The sequence below is a fragment of the Thunnus maccoyii genome, chromosome 16, assembly GCF_910596095.1.
Source record: "Thunnus maccoyii chromosome 16, fThuMac1.1, whole genome shotgun sequence".
NCBI classification, from domain to species: Eukaryota; Metazoa; Chordata; class Actinopteri; order Scombriformes; family Scombridae; genus Thunnus; species Thunnus maccoyii.
This window is the reverse complement of record NC_056548.1, coordinates 11639199-11662199: the sequence shown is the minus strand read 5'-3', so window position 1 is coordinate 11662199 and position 23001 is coordinate 11639199. Positions and strand designations below refer to the sequence as shown.

The following is a 23001-nucleotide window of genomic DNA, read 5'->3' as shown; positions in this document are numbered from 1 at the left end:
TGCTGTCTACAGCCTTACTGCTTGTGTGGCTTTAGACCTGTCTTGCTAAAGGGGACATATCATGCTTTTTGTGATTCTCTGTCAGTTTTGATACTGTTATGATGTCAGATGTCTATGTTAAACATAGTCAAAGTTACAAAACTTGAGGTGAACGTATGTAAAAATGCTCCCTAAAAGTCAAAAGCTCAGGCTTCAACCTGCTCTGAACGCTTCATTTGCAAAGTTACCTCTACTTCCTCCTCATGATTATGTCAGATTGTTCGTGCCTGTCCACAAACAGCCTTCCATTACGTAGCCTTTGTTGCTAAAGTTGTGGCTATGGTTGTTATCCACTCACATATTTGAATCAGATTTCGGCTGACATGAGAATTAACATTTTGAGTAAAGAACAAGAACAAGAATTGAAATTTAATATTGTTTGTTTATGTAGACACAATGAGTAGTCGCAGCTTCCAGAAGCTGGCCAATCAGAGCAGAGTGGGCTCATCAGGAGGTGGGCCTTAAAGAGACAGGCTGAGCTGAGGGGCTGCGTAACGGGCCAGTGTAAAATAAATAAGGAGTTTTTTTAATTGTAAATCATAAAGATATACCACTGAACCTCCAGAATAAAAATATAGAGCTGGAAATGTGCATGATATGTCCCCTTTAACATATAAACAAATAACATCTGTATTGTGATGGTTTGGGTTTTTTTATTTGACTAATGCTCATTGATGTTTTCATATTTACTTTATCCTGTTATAAGCTTCACCTGAAAATGTCTCAGTAAGTACATTTAAGTCTGAAGTCATGCAATTCACTGCATGTTACATTTAATGCTAATTCACTCCAATCCTTGAAGGAACAAGCCTCATACATGTAGAATCACTTTGACAACTGAAAAATTCAAGAGCCTCTGCCGGTGTCTCTCTCTGTCTCTGTTGTTCTCTCCTCAGCAACTCTCTATATATAGCCACCTCATCGTTCCTCTAGATCTTCTGTCTCTTTCTAAGAGGTCAGTCAGCCTGTCTCGTCCCTAACTCCAGCTCGTCTGCCCTGTCAGATTCCAGCACACAGAGCCATTATAATGGTGGTGATGCCGTAACTTGACCTGATGACCTCTCTGTCCTCAGGCTCTCTGCTCTCAGTTCACCAGTACTTCACAAGATTCTCTGTTAACTGATAAAACGACCTCTGACCTCACTTGAATGTCTAATAATGGACCTTTAGCCCGGGCCCTGAAGCACAGTTTTAGCTTATAAATATAAACACTTCTCTCCTTATCTTCTCTATGCTCCCATAAACCAGTATCTAATTAATTTCTAGTCCAGGATCGATGTACTTCGCCTGTGCCATGCACTCTCTGAGGCCAATACAGTGGGGAGGGGAGACAGAGGGTTATAAATGACCTGCCAGCATTACAACCTACACCCACCAACACTCGTACTTGTACTCCTCCTCCTCTTTGTGTCCTCCTCCCCTCCCCCCCAGTCTATTACTAGCCCAGACAGACAGGAATGGCCATGCATGACAACAAACTCCTGTGCTTTCTGTGTGCAAAAAACCTACGGTGAAACACAGAAACACAGGTTTTGCAGGAATTCTTCTCTCCGGCACTACATCCTTCTCTGTCTCTCTCTATGAAATCCAAACCCGAAAGCATATCCAGGCCTCCAGCCCTGTTCATCACCTTTTCGTCAAACTCCATTAAACCCCATTGTCTCTTTACCCTCAAACATGACCTTTGGCCCCTCACATCTCAGACCCTGCTCTCTAGACAACAGCAGTTGAAAGAGTACCAAAATATCCTGCTCAAGAAATGCTATTTGCTCCACTTCTATGTGAAAGTTATGAAAGACTAATTGGTGCTCCAATTACAGTAGTTTAATCTCAAGTGTGTCATTTCAAGTAAGCAGCACTTTACATGATTAATGGCTTTTTTTTTTTTCCTTTCACGCAGACATGAATCCCTGTTACGTCGGATTGGATGAATGCACCACTTGTTCCAACAGGAAAAATCTGGTAGATGTCCAAAATAATCAGCTTCTGGATACATCTGAGGCAAGAAACAGGTCATACAGTGTCAGAATCATGCTTCATATAAGCCAAAATTGAAAAAGTTGTTCAAAAAATGCAGCTGATTCTTGGTGAATGATTATCAAAACTAAAATCTCATGTAAACAAATAGAGTGCCAAGATGATAATTACAATCATTCTTTTCATAATAATCCTTCTTCTCTTTTAGCTGCTCCAAAAAGCAGCTTTTATGTAGTGTAATTTTATGGTATTATTAGAATATGTATTTTTATTTAATAACATTTCACATTTCACTTTTACACAGACTTGTGTCTTTTATTGCTCATATTCTATTTTATTATTTTAACTGTTAACTGTTCTCTTCTCATTTCTTTATCTTTAATTTTTGTCTTATTCAATTCTTTGGGTTTTATTAAATGTCTTTCTTTCTAATCTATTATTATCATTTCACAAGTCAATTTGTTTTAATGTTGGCATTTTACTTGTATCTTCATGTGCATTAGTCACCCAATCCATCTTTATCTTCCTGTGTATTTGTCTATCACCTATAAAGTACTTTTAATTGCATTCAACCACTATGAAATATACTATATAAATAAAGTTTGATTGATTGATCGATTGATTGATTGATTGATTGTATTCTGAGTATAATTTTCTGACAATGTAGCTTATGAATGCTTATGAATGCAATGCCTGCTGGTTCTCATATTTTGTTAGAACATCAGTGAAAGCATCCAAAAAATGGAAGTTATCCAAATAGCACGTTTGTAATTCAATGTGTGTGTGTGTGTGTGTGTGTGTGTGTCTAAATAGGTGAGCATAGAAACATTGCAGGGCGCTTTGGATAAGAATCGCTGTATTGGCATCTTGCATAGCATCCTCTGCCATCAGTGTATGAATGTGTGAATATTGGTATATACTGTAAAGTGCTCTGAGTGATCAATAAGACTATAATGGCGCTATATAAATGCACTCTATTTACCATCATTAGTAAAAGTCAGTAGCTCACTGGAAGGAAGGAAATATCATCCTAAGTAATGTAAATATGTGATGTGTAGGTAAATTGTTAAAAGTGCAGGACCAGTCGTATGGTCCTTTATTTACAGTATAATCCATAGGATTAAATCATGTTTTAAAATTATGTTTCCTCATCTTGATTTATCCATTAAAGCCTTAATGCAGAGGGAAGTGGTTTTGGGGGAAAGCGGCAGTGAGAAGAAAAATTAGAAAAACCCTGACCATCGAATAATCCTTCATTACTGAACACACAAAACCAAGCTTCCCCAGAGCCTTTAGCCCAGAAGCCTGAACAGCCGTGTATGTGTGTGTGTGTGTGTGTGTGTGTGTGTGTGTCTGATAAAGGCCTTGTTTCTGCTCCGGCGATCACGTGGACGGCTGTGCCATTTGATTGAGGCGTCGCCCTGAAGACAGTCTTTGATGAAGAAACCTTTGAGAGACACTCACACCCCAACAAACATGAATGAATCCCCGACCCAAACATACAATCAATGTCAGCATACACATACACACGCTCAAACTGCACAATCAGCAGTCATTCATGACCCCTGAATGAGCATCAATAAACAGCATTACATAAAAACAGTCTTCCACTGAGTCATGAACATATGATTTACTACAGTGAGCTATAAGCTATATGTAACTATATTGATATACATTTTGATATTCACCAAATATTTTGATATTATTGTCATTTTTCAGGCAACAGTTCCAGCTCCTCCTTTCTGAGGATTTGCTTCTTGTCTATGTTCTTTGTGATAATAAACTGAAATTATTTGGGTTTTTGCAATTCGAGGATATCACTTTGGGCTTTAGGAAGACTTTTGGAAACTGTGATGTGCATTTTTCACTACATTTTACAGACTGAGTAATTGGATGAATGATAATAAAAATAATTTGTAGTTGCAGCTCTAATGACTAATAATATATAAATTTTTATATAGAAAGAGCAGAAGGTGCAATTCCCATATGTAGTTGAAAAAGAAAGAGGAGATTTTAGAGTGAAAGACAACAAAAGAAGAACACTTTAACTGTAGGGTAAGAAAATTACTAGAAGAAAGGGATGGAAAACGATTGACGGAGACAGAAAAAGAGAGAAAAAGACTTGCAGGAGCAGTGCGACATCTGACAATCTGGCTGTGATTGATGGACACAGAAGAAAGGAGACAGAGAAAGAAGGAAGAAGAAGGAAGAAGATGGACAAAGTTGATGACAGTAGGAAATGCACAAAAAGTAGACAAAAGGTTAAACGTAGAGGTGGTTGAGATATATATAAAATGACAGGAAGACACACACATAAATAAATTATGACAGAAACAGCTGACCAGTCAGTGACCAGCTAATGGAAGAAAATTAAAGAGCAGTATGGATGTGGGAGGTCTCTAGAGACTAAAGGTCAGGGGTGCATTCAGAGATGACTTTGAATATGTGTGTGTTCATCTGTCAATCTGTCTGACTGCATCAGCAAACTCATTAACTACATTACTGCTACCGCAGTGTTAAAACAGCACCTGACTCACAAAACACATCCAACCATCAATAATTCAACATGATGATATCTTCCAAGACTTAACTCACATACACTCTCTCCTTTAGTCTCAGTGTTTTGACACTTTTTGACACTTAAAGCCCCAAACGGGAAAAAGCTCCAACATATTTGTTGGTAACAACCCCAGACATCCACCATCAGAGCCTCCGCTCACCCTACAATGATGGATGTCTGATAGGAGAGTGGATGTGGGGGCAGTTATAAGTGCTTATGTAAGTTAATCAGGCAAGGAGGGGGGCTAGTTGTTATGTGGTGCCCTCAAGTGGAATTGTTCTTATCATGTTCATTAGATAAGTCCAATTAAATGACCTACTGGTGTTTTATTTACAAGTCAAGTGGCTTGAATGTGTAAGTACCTTAAAGCGCAATGTCACCGACAGCTGCTAGATGTTGGCTCCAATTGACTACCATCTAAAAAGCATCAACTTCTCTCTTGAAATACTAAGTCAATCATTTTTTAACGAGTCATTATGGTCTCAATTGCTAAATTCAGGCCCCCTAATGCTGGTGGTCATTTTGGAAATTATTGCTCTGTTAATAAGATTACAGTAGGCTTTAATGTCTGCACTGTGGGCGTTGATTGACAGCTGTGAGTCATATTTTTGGAGCTTCTGTTTAAAGAATAAACTGTGATTTTTCTCCAGACATGCAGTTCTACTGCGTTTGTGGTTCAGGAGTTACACTAACAAGATCCTTTTTAATGTTTAATGTTTCTTGATTATGATACATGCTGTCCTGTCAGCACAATTTAGCCCCAGATAGCGTATGAAAGTGGACCACTTCAGGCAATGATGCGGCACTGCTAGCCCTCGATTGGCCCAGACAAATGGCTGTGAGCCTGAAATGACCCACATGTAAAAAAAGCAAATATGGTCCAGATATCCCAAATCAAGTGTGGGCCTTTTTTGGTAAAGATGTGGTGCTCTCAGGTATGTGTATTCTGGATGTGGGCCAGTGATGGATTATCTGGTTTGTTCTTGGTTGACACACGGCTTGCGGACCAACCAAGTGCCATCATTCCATGTGGTACGTGGGCCAGATGAAAGTGCTGAAAGTGTCGGGTGTGGGCCGAATCTGGGCCACAGCAATTTTTTTTATCTTTGGCTGAAGTAGCTAATGTTAGCTTCCTCTCAGTGTTCCCAGTAAGCTAGCGTTCGCTTCAATCCGAGGTAGCAGGGCTTGTTTCCAGAGCGTGAAAGGCAACACCCCGCATTCCTTATTTGGAAGGTCCTGGCTCCAAATGGAAAAGATGGTGCAAAACATAAGCAGCAACTCTGGGCTTCAAACTGGCTCCAATGCAAACCACTGGGTGATGTAAAACCTCGCTACGTTCATCTTTATATAACAGTCTATGTTACAAATTTGAAAAGTTTCTGAAAGCTCCAAGTTCACTTGTTATGAATGAATACCAACAGAAGCTACTATTTTATTTATTTGTATTAGTCTGTTGCTGCCTACTCTTTCCCATTATTATTAAAAAGATGTTGAAAGGCCAAAAAAATACAAATTATTCTCCATAATTGAAAAGGAAAGAAGGCAATGTCACTTTTTATCAGTCATATCACAACAATGTTCTTATGACTTAAACTTGTACTTGACTTCTCATGCCAACTGTACAACCTTACAACTTTCATTTTATGGCAGCAATAAAAGAAAAGTGTGTGCAGCTAAGAGTGGGTAACGATGTATATGAGGCAAGTGAGTTGTTTTTTTTTAACACTGCTGTGATACAACGCTCTGATCCATCTCTTCTAGCACCCCATCCTGTGCCAGGAACCTAAACTGTGTCAGTAATATTCCATTAAAGGTGATAATACAATCAGGACAGCGAGGCTTTCAGCAGATTATGGCGGGTGGAAGCAGAGCAACAACATGTGTTTATATGAGTGAGTGTGAGTGTGAGTGTGAGTGAGGGGGCGGGTGTCACCTGTCCTATATGAGGCACATCTGTCACTGAAAAGGATTACAGTTGGAATTCAACACTGTATGTATTAAAAACATCTGGAGCAAAAAGAAAAAGTCTCAAGTGAAAGGCTTCAATTTCATGTATTTCCCTCTCTGGATAAAATACGGTTAAAAATCTTTGGTGAATCAGTCAAAAACAGATGATTGCATCCTATTTTTTGAGGATCATTTTGAGGAACACAGAGGACCTTCAACTAACTTATATTATTCCTTGACCTTTAACCATGACCATAAAAGGACAAATCTACTCTTAGGTGCTATTATATTCTTGTTTACCGTCACTTTTTTGTATTTTTTCTTTCCCTTCAGCCTGCTTCATCTGCTTTTACATCAGTTAATGATTTCCTGACATCTCCAGAATGCCCTTTGACCCCTGATTATTTGATTGATTATTAGATTTGCTGAAATTGTTGAATGCAGCCGTGGGTTTTACATGTGGGAGAAGACGGTAATGGCAATAGAAATTGTGATAGTAAAGCAAGTTTTTCCAGTCACAAAAAGCAAAATGCACCTTTTCTTTTAAGTGTGTCTTGACTTGCATTTAATTGTAGTCTACAGAGGCAACAACACATCTTCTAAAGTGGGTTTCTATCTATAAACCATCTCACCATAAGACTGTCAAACTTCACTGTAGCTCCATTTGAAACCTCAGCACTCTGTGATTTTGGTCACAGCATTCCCTATGCAAGGGGAAAAGTCTTATCTAGCAGCACATTGCATATTCAAAGATATTTTTGTGTCTACTTTCTGCCCTGAATCATGAAACGCCAGAAGCAAAACCAAACATCAAATACATTGAATCCAACATTTCCACTGCTAACATAAAAACACATAATACAAATGGTACATACAGATGTTTTTCAATTAGTCATGAAGATACGATTTACTACAGTGAGCTGGAACAATCAACTGAAAATTAATCACCAACTATATATATATGTATGTTTTGATATTCCTCAACAAATTTGATATCTGTGTAACTGTGTTTTCAGGCAAAAATGCCAAACATTACAATTCCAGCTCCTCCATTGTGACGATTTGACGCTTGTCTTTTTCCTTTGTGATAGTACATTTAAATTCTTTGGGTTTTGCAATACGAATATCATACTTTGGGATTTAGGAAGACTTTGGGAAACTGTGAAAGACATTTTTCACTAAATTTAAATCCAACATTTCCACCACTAACATTTTTCTGAAAATTGTCCAATCCTGTCACATCATCTACAGAAATATGAAAACACAAGTTTAAACATAAACAGATCTTCAATATTTTTGCTGAATTAAATGTCTTCATTACTTTAATCCTCATAACTCCATGAACTTCCCTTGCGATTAACTTTAAAATGGCTCCTTTTCAAAACCTGTCCAAGCCAACAAAATGTCCTCTTCTTCCTATGCTTTCATTGATGTGGCACACATACACACACACACACAAACACAAAGAAGTCATCAAGTCAAAGCTCTCCCACACAGCTACTGTAGAAGTGCCTGAGTTTAGAGTGACTGAGTGCAGATGAAACAGCATTTCAAGAGTATCTAACTTCTGTATCATGACGTATTTCTGAGTGAAACAGGATAGACAGGTGGGACATAACGTTGGGAAGAATTTGATTCGAACGTTGAAAACTGGGCGTGTCATGATGAATCTTAACTCTGTGCCGCTAAAAGTTGAAGATTGATTGATGGGTGGGTGTCATGATATTATTGGTTGAAATTGGTCGGTTCAAGCCTACGTAAGCACACGTCACATTTTGTTTTACAGGAAGAAAACATGATTGGATTTTGATATAATATATTTTATCAAAATCAAAATATATATTGTTAAATAGGTGCATAACATGACCGGGGATGTGATCTAAAAGGGTTAAAAAAAGAGGAATTTTTCATTTCATCTCGACTTTAAAGTATAAAAATGCATCGTGTTCCCCGTTCTGGTGCTTTACTGTTACTCTGGAATATCTGAAGCTTTAGACAGATAACCTTTTAACCTGTCCTGAATCCCAAAACAAGCACATGTATGATTTATCCAAAGTAAACCGGATCAGAGTATACTGCTAAATTACAAACAGGGATAAAGAGAGCAGATAGAAGCAGCTGTTAATGTGATTTTTGCGTTTGGTGTGTGTGTGTGTTTGTGTGCGTATGTGTGTGTGTGTGTACAGTGCAAATCCTCTTTGAGATGCCAGTTTTGAGCAGTCTGCTAATTATCACATTCTCTCTCATCTTGGATTAAACTACAGTCACACACTCCCACCACCCCCACCAACACCCTGGCAACAGGACTCCACAGCAACAGTGTGGAAACAGGGCACCATGGAAACAGCCTCTCTCCTCTATAGGCATTGGTGGATTACTGGGAGATAGTGTTCAGGTGCAGAGAATTGTGGGATATGCTGTCCTGCTGTGTTTTATTGCTTTTTTATTTGAGGAGTTTTTCCATATCCGAACTGAGGATGTACAGATTGTAAAACCCCTTTTTTAAATTTGTGATTGTGATTTTGGGTTATATACATAAAACGGACTTGACTTGACTTTATACAAGGTGGGGAAAGACATATGCTGTTAGAAGTTGACCAAAACACTGAGGCAGTCTGGGAAAAGACCATTAATATTTCAGTGTGGTTATGCACATTTCCAATATTATTAAATGGTTTACCAATCCAGGTTTACTCATAGGAGTAAGATGTGTTTGGGAAAAGGTGAACTTTGAGTGATGGGAAATTATATCATTAGAACGTATCAAAAGGTTATTGACCAGCTTGTTCTCTTGTCTCTTCAAATAGATGGTTACAAATAGATGGATGTTACTGAATATCTGACTATTTCCTGTAAATAGCATGTACAGTCATTCGTTCATACACACACACACATATATATATATATATATATATATATATGTATATATATATATATATATATATATATATATGTGTGTGTGAACGTGTGAACATATATGTATGGGTAAAAGTATATAGGTATCTGAGTGTATTTAATGTACATAAATGTATGCAGTATCCAACTTGTTTGTCAGATTTCCCTTTTTTTATTTAAATTGGTTTTAATTTAAAATTTTAATTGTAAATTTTCCTTATCATTAATTGTAAATTTGGAAGCAGCAATGCTGCATCTGTGAAGATAATTTTGACAATATTTAGTTAAATAAATTGACTGAATACCATTCTGAGAAAACCTATCACAACATAGTTTAAAAACAACCAAACAGTCAAGTCCAGAGGTCCAGAAATTCTAAGTAACTTGGAAAAGTCAAATCAGAGGTGAGCCAGAATAATAAATTAAATATCATGCCATGTACTAAAAAACACTAATTATTACATTTATTATTAATATCACTGTGACAATATCATGGTCATATCACCCAGCTCCATCACAAAATATATACAGTCCTTTCAACAGACGAGTAGGATTCTGGTAGACGTTGTTTTATTTCCATCTGCCAAACCATAAAATAGCTTTAATGTGATTTGACTGAGGCGGAGCCGTACAGTCTCACACCTACATATGCAGAATAAGCAGAGAGAGTGAGAGGGGAAGGAAAAGAAATACAGAGCTACATGGAAAAATGCCAGAAGGAGAAACAAGACTGTGGCAGAACAGCACTGAAAGTGGTTGGTTGAGGGAGATGGAGAAGCACCAGGAGAGTGGCCGCAAGGGAGAGAGAGTATCAGAGGGAAGGGAAAAGAGGAGAGAGAGAGAGAGAGAGAGAGAGAGAGAGGCGAAGCTGATGCAGCTCCTGAGCAGAACAAATGTGTTTGGAGCTGCTGAATATAGGTCACACATCTCCAGTGACTGCTCCCTTCCCTCCATTGAACCAGCCTCCTGCAGAATTGCACTTCATACAAAATCCTGCATGATTTGGACCACTATCTATGGACACGGACTCCGCTAATTTTACCCCTAAGCCTTTTTACGTCAGCGTGGGTTAAATATGCATTGCACAAAAGCAAGGACTGCAATTAGAAGACACCCTCTGTAGCTCAAGCTGCAAAAAAGAAAACACAAACATGGAAGCTGCTTTGATATGTGTTGGTCTGTTTGCATGAATGTTTCACAGCTTATGTGCAAGCAGCCATATAGAATGCATCCAGATGATTAATATTTTACTGCAGAGGAAGTTCTTTGCATGAAAAATCAAACCTCAGCTTTCATTGCCCTATAACTATGTGCAGTATGGTATATGTCGGCCGAGTACACTCAACAAATTGCAAAGTGCTAAATAATGATTTACGGCCTGACGAGAGCGAAGAAGGGAGAAGGAAGTGAGGAATGTCGACCAAGCAAAAGACAGGACAGAGGCCGGCAGAAAACGTAGAGATGGATGGATCTAAACAGGCAGATATGATACAGCAACAATGACAGCAGGGTTGAGATAATGTCGCCAAAACTGCTCTTTCCACATTCACACCTGTCTGTCTCCTGGTTATCGATTCGTGGCGGCTGTGCACCTGCAATCCTGCTGAGGCCTGGTGACACAAACATAAAATGTCACCCTTGAGACCGAATTTCATCTATCTCTCTCATACACACACACACAGGTGTCGGAAATCACACTATAACCGAACAATGTATCTCGATGCACAGTTCATAGGTTAATGAGACATTACAATACTAGTTTTCAGCATACATGCAGCTTCTTATACAGTAAATGCACTCCAGATTTAAAAGAAGTCCTCCTTGTGGTATGAGAAAAGAAGAAGAAGAAAAGGAAGTAGATATAAAAGATTAATATCTGTTCTCTTACTATTATTTGTTCTCTCTATTCAGTATGTTTTTGAGTCTGTTTTACATCTTGGTGAGCCACAGACAGGTGGACAATTCAGTTCTTTTCCATTTTACTCATTTCTATTTAACTGAGGGAAAAAATCGCACTTTGTAGCTGCTGTGGAGCCTTTGATCATATCACATGATCTTCATCAGCAGATTCAGTGTGCTCAGCTGTCATGAAACTGTACATGTTCAAATTTTCATTTTGTTTGAGGAATAGTTTGACGGTTTGGAAAATACATGTTTCTTGCTTTCGACGAGTAGATTAATACCCCTCTACTGTTGGTACGGCAAATATGTAGCAGTTGCCAGGCAACCAGACTCCAAGAAGTTACTGCTCCAAGCCAAGAAGTAGTCCAACGTATAACCCAGTGCAAAAAGGTGAATTGCCAATTTTACACTTAAGTTACACAAACGAGACAAAAAGTCTTTAATAGTGAGCCTTAGAGAAGCTGGTGGGCAAATTTTGTTACCTTTGGACAGAGCCAGGCTAGCTATTTCCCCACGTTTCCATTGTCTGCGGACATATTTTTTCCAAAATGTCAAACTATTCCTTTAAGAACTTCTATTCTATTCTGTCTATTTTATTTATTCTATTCTGTGAAGTACTTTACAGTAAATAAAATGCAATACTGAGTTTTGGTAATGCCCTAGATTTTATTCTAAATACAGAAAAATTGACACAGGTCAGTTGTTGGTGCTGAATTTATGACACTGGAGCTAAGTGTGGCAATATATTTCTGTTTTTCTTCATGTGTAGATACCTTTGATCAGAAACTTTCATCAGAAACCACAAAATGACCCAAACTCAGTATTGCTTTGTATTTCTTAATGCTCACATACAATTACTTTGGCATGTTTGAGGTCAAATGTAACATGATGTTCAGGAAACCTATTCTAGGATTAAACGTCTTCTCTGGTATATTGTGAAGAAATAAAACACTTGCCACCAATTTAATGGCCCTCTAACTTTCTCACTGTCACTTCCAATGTATTAAAAGTTCTTCTTAATTTTCAAACCTGTGTTGTTTTTCAGCTACCATAACCAGAGAGGTGTTGATTTTTGTTTGTATTTAGAGCACATAAAATCACTACAACTACCATATTCCACTACTAACCAACCCAGTTTGAATATGAGGGGATTACACAGTAGTCTAATGCCACCTGACATTTCATGCTTGGCTGGCTGGCCAGCTATCATGTTTTCTGCCTGGGTTGAGAGAGAGAAGTCAGCTGTTCGCTCTCTCTGGTGAAGGGGATGGAGCCACAAATGGAGGGACGTGGGGATATAAGAGTGAAGGATGGAGCGATGAAGACAGCAGAGGAATGAAGCTTAAGTGGATGTTGGACACACACCTCCCGAAAGGATTGATTACTCAGCTCCCCACTGCATGAAGTCATATTTCTGGGTATCAGATATGCAGCTTATGCAGGACTGTGGGCCCGAACATCATAACTCAATAAATCAGTCCATTTTCAGGTCTCACATAGGCTTTCAGAGTCGGGGATGCGGGGTTGGTTATGGTGGTCTGTGAATCAATGCCATGATCAATATATTACAGACAGACAGGGATGGGAAATGGAGCAGCAGAGGTGACTGCTGTGTGTCATGCTTATGTCTTTACTGTTAATGTGACACACAGACGAATAAAAACAGTGGTATGTGCATCACATCTCCATCTGTATGACCCAGCGACAGCCTGAAAAAGAAGGACCTTGGACAGCGGCGATCATCGTGGCCCCCGGTGCCCACACATATACCCATACAGTGCACTCACACGCTAGTATAAATGGCATGACATCACTGCCAATGCGAGAGGCATTTAAACCCATATCAGATTAACTCAAGAGGGAGGAGGATAAGTAGCTTGGAGGGAACGGATATTGGCATCAAAGACAGCTGACAAGACGACGTTTTCATGAGATGTGTGTGGACCAAAACATAAATTAAGTAAAGGGGGGGGGGGGGGGGGGGGGGGGTTGCATCTCCTGAAGTGGGGGGTAAGGGTGTGCAATGAAGGTAATGCATCAAATGAAGAAGGAAAGGAAATATTGTTTTTACAAGAACGAGCATGGCTTGTCAAATAAATCTAAAAGGATGCTGGAGGTGAAAGCCAAACAGGCCTATAAGGACTTGTTCCCAGCAGGCAGTGCAGGAACGAGCAAGAGACTGAATTAATAACCACTTGATTTACTTAATATTCAATTATGATAGCAGTTGTTAACCGTTTACCTCCCTCCTTTCTCACCTTTTCCATTCACACACACACACATATCCATCACCCTTCTCCTCCTCCTCCTCCTCCTCCTCCTTCAACCCCCTCCTCAATTCCCGCAGCCGTGCAACCGGCCCATACCCACCCAATGGATCCATCCCATTCACCCTGCACTAAAAAAAAAAAAAAAAAAAAAAAGCAGAGAAAGGGTCTCTCAGTAGCAGCATGGTGTGGGAGGGCTGTTGCTGCAGGCAAACACGATCTACCCTCCGTTAACAGATTGGCTTTAATCCGAGAGCCAGCTTTATGGATGCAAAAACCCGTGTCAGCTCTCGTTTGGCCAATTTATCTGCGGCTCTGCTCTGAATTAATTCACCAAGCCGGCAGTCAGGCCTTGATGCTATGCAGTGATAATAAAATAAAGAAGATGGAGGGTTTAGTTTATTTTTTTAATCAATACAGGTATAAACATGCAGGAGATGAAGGCCTATTCCTTGTGGTTTTTTTGCTGGGAACGGTGAGGGGTGGTGCCAGTTGATGGGGCAAAGCAACACCTGCCGTAACCAAACCCGATGTGAATCCAAAAAAAAGGGGGGAAAAGCGTAAAAGCATCTTACAGTAAATGCAATGCATCAGTGCAAACCCAGGCTACATCACACAGCAAAGACTGTAATCTGACATTAGCTCGATAACAGTGGCACATTTATCTCCATGGCTTACCTCTGTAAAAAACGACTCCATCCTCCCTACTCCTCCCAGACGACGCGCGCCCGGCCCCGCAGAGCGCAGACACCGGCTCCGGTCTCTGGTGCGCAAATCACGCCGAGATAACGATGAGCAGCGTTTGTCAAGACGGGGGGAAAGGTGGCGGTGCCTCGGTGTTGGTGTTTCCCATTCACCAAGCGTTTATGTTCATCTTCCAAATGGCTCAATTGCTCAAACACACATGGGCAGCGTCCGGGCTCTACTGTATGCGCAAAAATGCCACATGAGAAAAATCCAAGGAGGCTGTGATGGAAAATTAAAAATGTCCACGCCAGGGATCCGTCGACATTCGGAGAGCGTTAATTGAAGCGCCCCTCTTTCGCAAGTCTTCCTCTTTCGGTGTTTCAGTGTATATATGTGTGGATGAATGTGTGTGTGGTGTGTGTGTGTGTGTGTGTGTATGTGTGGTGTGTGTGGTGTGTGTGTGTGAGAGAGAGAGGTTATAGTGGCGTGGGGTTGAGAGAGAGGACCAGTCCAGGGGCAGAATGAGCTTGCCGCTGCCTACCGCGCACACCGACGGGGCGGTGCAGATACAGCCTCCTCCAATACGAAACACACACATTGAGCTCCTCACACACACGCGCGCGCGCACACACACACACACACACACACACACACACACACACACACACACACACATACACACACACACACACACACACAGGGCTGGTGTAGGGTGTTGGATGGGGTTGTAAGTTTTGCAGCTGTGGTTAACACTGGACTGTGGCAAAAAAAAAAAAAACTGGCCAACATCTGGATCCAAACCTTTTGTTATCAGATAGTTCATCTTAGAGGGGGGAAAAAAGAAGTTGCTTTGGCTGGTGAATACAAGAACAGATGAAAGAGCCTCGGTCCCACTTGGCCCAATTACAGCTGTTGATTCTGAAATGAACCAGATCTCTGGCAAAAAGGGGTGAAAAAGAGGATGTATGAAAAGGGAAATCATATAAAGATGAGATATTTCCAAATTTAGGTAAAACAGGTTGCTTTTGCCGCAGGGATTTTAGTATCTTGCTTAAGGGAACCTCAGAGAGTCTTCTGATCTCTTATTCTAAGATGCCCCACTCAAAAAGTCAAAGTCAATTACATAAGAAGCATTTATTTTCCTCTTCACAAACTTTTCCATCTGTATTATAGTGTAGAAAGTATTGTTGAAGTATGAAATGATGAATTCTGATAAGTCTATTTGAGTGGATATGAATATATTACACCACCAAGGATGAAATCTCCCCTCACACTCAATGAAATGATGTCTAAATTAGCCATGAGGCAAGAGCTGTCAGCCGTATTCACTCTAATGCGTCTCCAAAATCACACAAAGAGAAAGAGTAAGAGGAGGAGAGTTAATGTTTCTTTATGATCTTTCCTTTAAAAAAAAAAAACTCCCCCTAGTTTGCAAAGGAGGAGGTTACAAGGTTAGTCAGAGGCCCCTGTGGGGTGAAAAATGATATCTCATGACACACAGGAGCAGAACGGTCAGGGAGGAAAAACACCCCAAAATCACTCAGGGTAATACATAATGCCCCCAAAGACGCCAGTTTTGTCCGACTGAGGTATAACTAGACAGCTGGTTTATGTGTTGTGGTTTCATTCTCCTCTTCAGAAGACCAGGCTGTAGGGGCCAGGTGCAGCCGTCAGCAGCCCAGCAGGCCGAGGCCTCTCTGGGGTACGGCATTGTGAATCTCAGCCTGCTCCCTCTGGAGCCCTGGAGGTATAGATGGGGCCCCCTGTATTCATGTGTGCATGTGGACGTATTATTTGGCTGTGCCCTCCATCTTCCGCACAGAGACAGTTCAAAAGCTATAGATCCAACAAATGCCCCCCCCCACCCTTGTTTTTGTTAGAAGTGTGTGTGTGTCTGTAGGGGTGGTAGTTAGAGCCCACGCACATATGTACGTACACAAACACTCAGGAAATGGAACATAATTTTTAATTTGAATAAGCCTTAAGGAGTCTGAAGCTCCAGCAGCAGCACGGATCATGAAATCATCATCACGCACTCAGAAAAGCACACAGGAGTGCCTGGACTTACACTGGAGGGAGACATAGGTGGTTAATAAACATCAACCACTACAATTAAAGACAATTGCTATTAATTTCACCACTGTATCAATATCATATGATAACATGGGGACTGCTGCTGATTACTGTATGATAATAATTATGAACAAGATTACAATGATAGTGATGAGGATGATGATGATCATGATTTGGTGGGGGGTTTTGAGATAATTTTTTATTATTGCTTATAAAACAGGCATATAATAGGTGACCAGACCGTCCTCAAACCCACCATAAGATCTCCAAATAATTAAGTTAACATTGTCAGAGTGACACTGTCACGGTGTAGGCCTGTGCCATCTAGAGAGAAATGACCACGGATGACTAGACACGCTGGCCCTTGGCTAGCGGGTTGACCCTTTGGCTGAGCGGTTAGCACAGATGTCCAGGGTTCGAGACTGGTGTGGGAGCCCTCCTTCGCTACATTTGGTGTCAGAAGTGGGATGGGTAGACTGTAAGGCCATCAGAAGCGCATGTGCCCAGAGGCGTGAGGGAGCTGGTAGGCTGAAGTGCAGGGGTGCGCTTCCCGAAGGAGGGGGTAATGTCACGGTGCAGGCCCATGCCATCTAGAGAGTAATTACCCCAGATGACAAGACTGGCCCTCGGCTAGAGGGTTTGCCCTTTGGCTGAGTGGTTAGTGCAGTCATCTGTTGTCAGGGAGACCAGGGTTTGAGACCTGGTATAGGAGACCTCACTACAAATACAATAAACAAACAGCACTTTTTGGATGCAGGCACACAAACCGATGTTAAAAATAATCTAAAAATAAAATATATTAAGGCTCTAAGAACTAGATATGAAACATGATATTCACATAAAACTAGAACACTACATGTAATATATTCAAATACACAAACACACACACAAAACAAGATGAAAATAACAAGCCAGTACAGAATTACATCATATTCGTTCCTTAATTTGTGAAGATGATTAAATGATTTGGTGTTCTAGTTTGTTAGAATATGACGGCAACTCACTAATAGTAACTAATGCGATATTGTCGTGATGCATTCAGGTACCATAGTCTGTTTGTTGACACAGGACTAACAGAGGTTACAGCTCTCTCAGTTTGATTAGCTGGCCTGCAGCAGGACTTGCAAACCATAATGGACTCTCAAATGATCTCTATTGTTTTCTCTGAAGTGTTTCTTTTAAAATTTAATGAAGCCCAGCTGTCAAGGACACAGACTTCATTTACCGTTTTGTGAGAAAAGTGCATGATTCATATTCTGCCTATGTTGAACATTTTTTAAATAGACAGCACATTCACTGTATGTACTGCATTCATGATATATTTCACACAAAATCATAAATGCCCCCTACTATGTAGGAACAAATCTGGACCAAACTGTGTTTGAAAATATGTTAAGCATTTGTTTTAAACACCACATAAGTGGGATTATCCTCACCAGAATAATTCAGGTAGTGTTAAGTAGAGCTGAAACAATCAGTCAATGATTTGCTGATCAACAACAAGTTTAGTAATCCATTAAAGTAAAAATCTCCAGTGCCAGCTTCTCAAATATGCATATTTGCTGCTTTTCTCAGCTTTATTTTATTCTATTGTAAACAAAATGTTTGTTTTTTTAGACAAAACATTTGAAGACATCCCCTTGTGATAAGCATTTTCACAATTTTTTGATGTTTTATAGAATAAACAACTAATCAGTTCATTACACAAATAACTGATAGATTAATCAATAATAAAGATAAGCTGCAGCGCTAGTGTTAAGTAACACTGTCAATAACATAAATGTATTGATGTGTTGATGTGTATGACATGTATTGATTTTACAAAATAAAAATGATGGCTGAACTTTCTGTCACAATTCATGTAGTTTGCACTGAACCCCTCCCGACTGGCACTCCAGGATGCACAAAACAAATGCAATCAATGTATTTTTTTTAATCTAGGTCTGACTAGAAGTCAATAGACCAAATGCTACAAATTTGCAGGAAAGATCCCTGGAGTGGAAACAGGGGGTGTGACTCGCTGTTGTTGGTAATTACATGACCCAATGCACAACTCACCCACATGCACATGTGTACAGGGACACACAGATGCATGGAAATACGCACACACACACACACACACATTGAAATACACAGAAGGTAGAAAGTCTGGGTTATTAAATTCTCATTACCATGACAACACCAGGACTGAGTGACCCTCAGCGGTGTATTGTGGGATAGATTTTGTTCCCTGCGTGTCAGGAGAAGAACTCTGCTTACTCATCTGACTACAGCTCTCGGTCTCTGTCTTTCTCCTTGATGTCTCCTTCTCCCCTTACTGTTACACTGCATATATAAGTGTGTGTGTGTGTGTGTGTGTTTGTGTGTGTGTGTGTGTGTGTAAATCAGAGAGAAGCATGTGTTGTGGACAGATCGTCAATAGGTCTTCTGGATCTCCAAGTGCAAACGCAGACAGATTACTGAAGAGCTCAGAGATGAGCCCACCCATCCACAGTGCTGAGTCTTCATCTATATTTGCATATTTATGGAAACACACATTTAACTACAAGCACATAATTAAACACATGTATCTAGTAACTCGTGTGTGAGTATATGTGCACATGTATGTGAGTGTATATTTGTTGCATGAGCTAATAGGCATCGCTCACAATGTCACAGCCAATCAGTTTTACGACTAGAGCATCCATAAATCTCTTCTTTTATCACCCTCTTTCTCTTTCGGTCACTCCTCTCCTGTGACCCGAACCTCTCACTCCAGACATCATCTGTTTATGGCTGTCTGAGAGGACACGCTGGATCAAAGAGATGCAGTGTGTAAGAGAAATCAGTGTGAACTGCACTGATTGATCATCAACCTTACTGTGTATGGTTAACTAGTAAAATGGGACAATCCAAAACAAGACCCGAGGGCAAAATTTGGCTCTCAACAAGCTCTCTTTTGGATTTTTAAATGGTCCTGAAGAGACAAAGATGCATTTGTTTGGTCTAATTTGACGGAATTTTCTGCAGTGAAAGTTCTAAATCTATCCTAAAATGTCTTATATAAATATATGTATAAACCACCTCAAATTTATTAAAAAATCCCTCCTTGTTATGTGTTTAAAATAATCAAATATTTCAAGGTTCAAGGTTCATTTAAATTGTCATTATACAATGCAGGATTGCAAAATGACATTCAGTTGTGCAATGTATTTGAAAATATTAAAATGTTTTAAATTAGAATAGAGTAAAACAACCAATTTTGCAATTAAATGGAACAAAGTATATAAAAGTAGCACTAAAGAAGAAATTAAAAAGAAAAAATTATGCTGTATATGCAAAAAATATACAGTTACATACTGAATATACAGACAACTAGTACATATCTATACTCACAAGTTTTTACAATACGTGCAAAATAAATGTAATATGCGAGTTATAGTGTAAACAAAAACTTGAGGTAGTGGAAGTGCAGGTAGTGCAGAGGTGGTATGTAATGTGCATAAGAAGACCAAAAATAACTGAATATTTCAATGTGAGTTGCCGTGGTGATATTTAATATCCTTCACAGTTCTTATGCCAAAATATTTCAGCATGTTTGTGTTCTGGCAGTGCATGAATAATCTGTTACTACAATAACTGCAGCAGCTTTATTTAAACATTGTTTTCATCCATCTAAATATGGTTTATATGGTTTACAGTGACACACACACACATAAACACACACAGTCAAGGAAATTCAATATTGAGAAGATGAGGTTACTTAGTATCTCTAATTTAATTTACATCGAATTACTCGTCAGTATTAAACTTCTGCTAGCGGAGGGCAAACACGTCTATCCACACACAGCGGCAACATTCATCAACACACAGAGACAAACAAAATGAAAACAAAATCAGGGACCAGACATTACAGATTGATGTAATCATGCTGCAGATATAAACCCAAATGACATGAAAACCAGGCTCTCATGTCCCTTTGTTTCTCCAATAGTCTAATCATGGATAGACTGCAAAACATTTTCAGCTGGTTCAACTTAAAAATGTAAGCTCCTTAAAGTTAAATTAGCTAAACATCAACAACATCACAGTCAAACTTTTGTTCCAGTTCATAGTTTGAGAATTCGTTTTTTCATTTGTCTCAATGATCTTACAGCTGTGGCTGCTCCTATTAACGATAGCTGGTACATAAACAATACATGAGGCTGCTAAAATGCTAATCATGCCTCTTACGAAACTAGTTATGCTGCTATAGGCCTAGACTGCTGGGAGACTTCCCATGATGCACTGAGCTCCTCTCTCCTCCCCCTCCCCCTCCTCCTCTCCATCTGTATGCATTCATGTACCATTACTGCATGTTACTAACTTTACTTCTTCCCCAGAGTCTTTTGTGCTTTCTCATCTCGCAGGAAACTCCAGGATCCAAACTGTGGGCCTTCGCCGCAGGAATGGTGCAGGGATGGTGGCGCGGTCCTGTTGGTGTTCTTTTCCAGCTATTGCTGCTATTGTTATTGCTAGTCATATCTCTATTATTATTGTTGTTGTTATTGTCATTATTGTTGTTATTCTGCTTCCAGTTAAGTGAGTTAAGTGAACACTCAACTGTGCAATCTTTCAAAACATAACTTCAAGTCAGAATAATTCATGTTTATAAATTCTGTCTGAAAATGAAAAGTAGAAATTAACGAAACCAAAAAGTTGAATTAACTTGAATTAGTGAAAGTTTTGTATTTACATAAATTTAATTATTGGCTGATTCATCTAAATGCTCATTTGATGTTTTACGGTGTCAATTCTACAGATTCAATATTTGAATTTGTTGTCAGAGAACTGAGGTTATATCAGATCATTTTAGGTTAAATATGGAGCAAGAACATTATCTAAAATCACTGATGTTGAGGACTGACTACAACCATCAAAGGGATGTACGTATGTATTTTTATTGCCATTATTTTGTCCACTTCTTGCACCTCCAGCTGGTTTCTATCTGTCCTCACATGCCACCACCTTCCCAAATATTCCTGTGTATTGATCAATCAATAACTGCTTTGCTGATATTGAGCACTGACGTTTCTGTCTGATGAGCGAGTCCAAAGGAAATTTGCATGTCTGGATGGTGTTTATGCACAACCATTAACCATTAATGCATCATTTACAATACATAGACAACAGAGATCCAGGTGGAGACAGTTACACAGAGGGGGGAGAATATATCAAGACAAAATTTGAACTAAAAATAAATAATATTAAGAAATAATAACACAGTTTTGCTTTTTTCTTACTATAAATTTGCCTCTATGGAGGGTTAAGGTGAAATAATGAATACAAAGAGACTGAGCCACTGTGATGCTTCTGAAGGACAATCCATGCAGTCTGGTCTCTGGATTCACTCCCTGGGGACAAGCACATACAATGATTCATGCATTCATGTCTGATGCACGCTTCCCTTCCCCACACACACACACACACACACAAGCACACCTTCTCAGAGACTGATATATATGATGTCACCTGATCTGTATGACTCATGCAACACACACACACACACACATCAACTGTGGCTCTGGATTGAAAATTAAATCCCATTTCTGAGAATAAAGGACTAAAAGAAGGTCATTTTGGAGGAAACTTACTGATCAGACTCCTTTTAAAAGAGTATAAAGCGTAGTTCAAGTTATGATTACTGTCAGCAGACCGTGTAGTGTACTACTGGTGCTGTCTGGAGACAGCTATGGACTATTTTAAACAGCTTATTAGGCCGACAGTGCCATATCAGCGAATTATGAATGAAAGTACAGGTTTGACCTCCTCTTTTCCTCTCTCCTCCTCAGATACAGTACACATTTTAACATTTCTTTTAAATAAATTTGGTTCAATTGGCGTCATATAGATGATTTAGATGCCCTCTAACATGGAGAAAATATAGGCACACATCAGTAATCTCTTTGTTTGGAGCTCCTTGTATCTCTTTCACACCCACATACACACAAAAACAGTCTAACCCGGTCAGCTTCCCTGACATATCAGTCATACATCACCCACTTGAATCAAACAGGGACAGGAAATTGATATCAAACTGATCCATTCTGTGTGTGTGTGTACATGCCTGAGTGTTATTTTCTGTCAGAGGTGTTTGTTGAGGGAAATAAGGGAGGATAAAGGTTGGGTGATATGGGGGAAAAGTACATGTCTGTAACCACAAGAGCATCTTTAAAACTCATTAAATGTCCTGAAATCTGTGTTAAATGTTAAATCTAGCCGGTCGTTACACTGGACCAGATAGACAGTCAAACTGGAACTGTCATATTCAGCAAGCATATTTAAGAGATTATTCAGGGAGGACAAGGACATCAAAGTCATATCTTCTTTATTATTTCTAGGAAATTTGATTAGTAGATTAATCGATTAGTTGATCAACTGAAAATTTATCACCAACTATTTTAGTGATCAATTAATCGTTTTGAGCCATTTTTTAAGGTGAAATGTTAAAATTGTCTGATTCCAGCTCCTCAAATGTGAATATTTTCTTCTTCTTCTTTTTTTTCAGTCCTCTATGATAGTAAATTGGGCTGTGGACAAAAAAAGACATTTGAGGAAGTTACAGTGGGCTTTGGGAAACAGTAATTGACTTTCGTCACTATTTTCTGACATTTTATAGACCAAACAACTAATCAG

The 23001-nt window shown here is 39.5% G+C and overlaps 1 protein-coding gene across 1 annotated transcript in view; it reads right to left on the bottom strand.

Annotated features, from left to right (window-relative positions):
• The window catches only part of myo10l1 (myosin X, like 1), a 58507-nt gene extending 43738 nt beyond the window's left edge, over positions 1 to 14769 (bottom strand). The window contains 1 exon segment of the mRNA XM_042389222.1: positions 14266 to 14769. Within this exon segment, the coding sequence (XP_042245156.1) occupies positions 14266 to 14286 (21 nt within the window). The 5' untranslated portion in view covers positions 14287 to 14769.
• Between the last annotated feature and the right edge of the window lie 8232 nt (positions 14770 to 23001).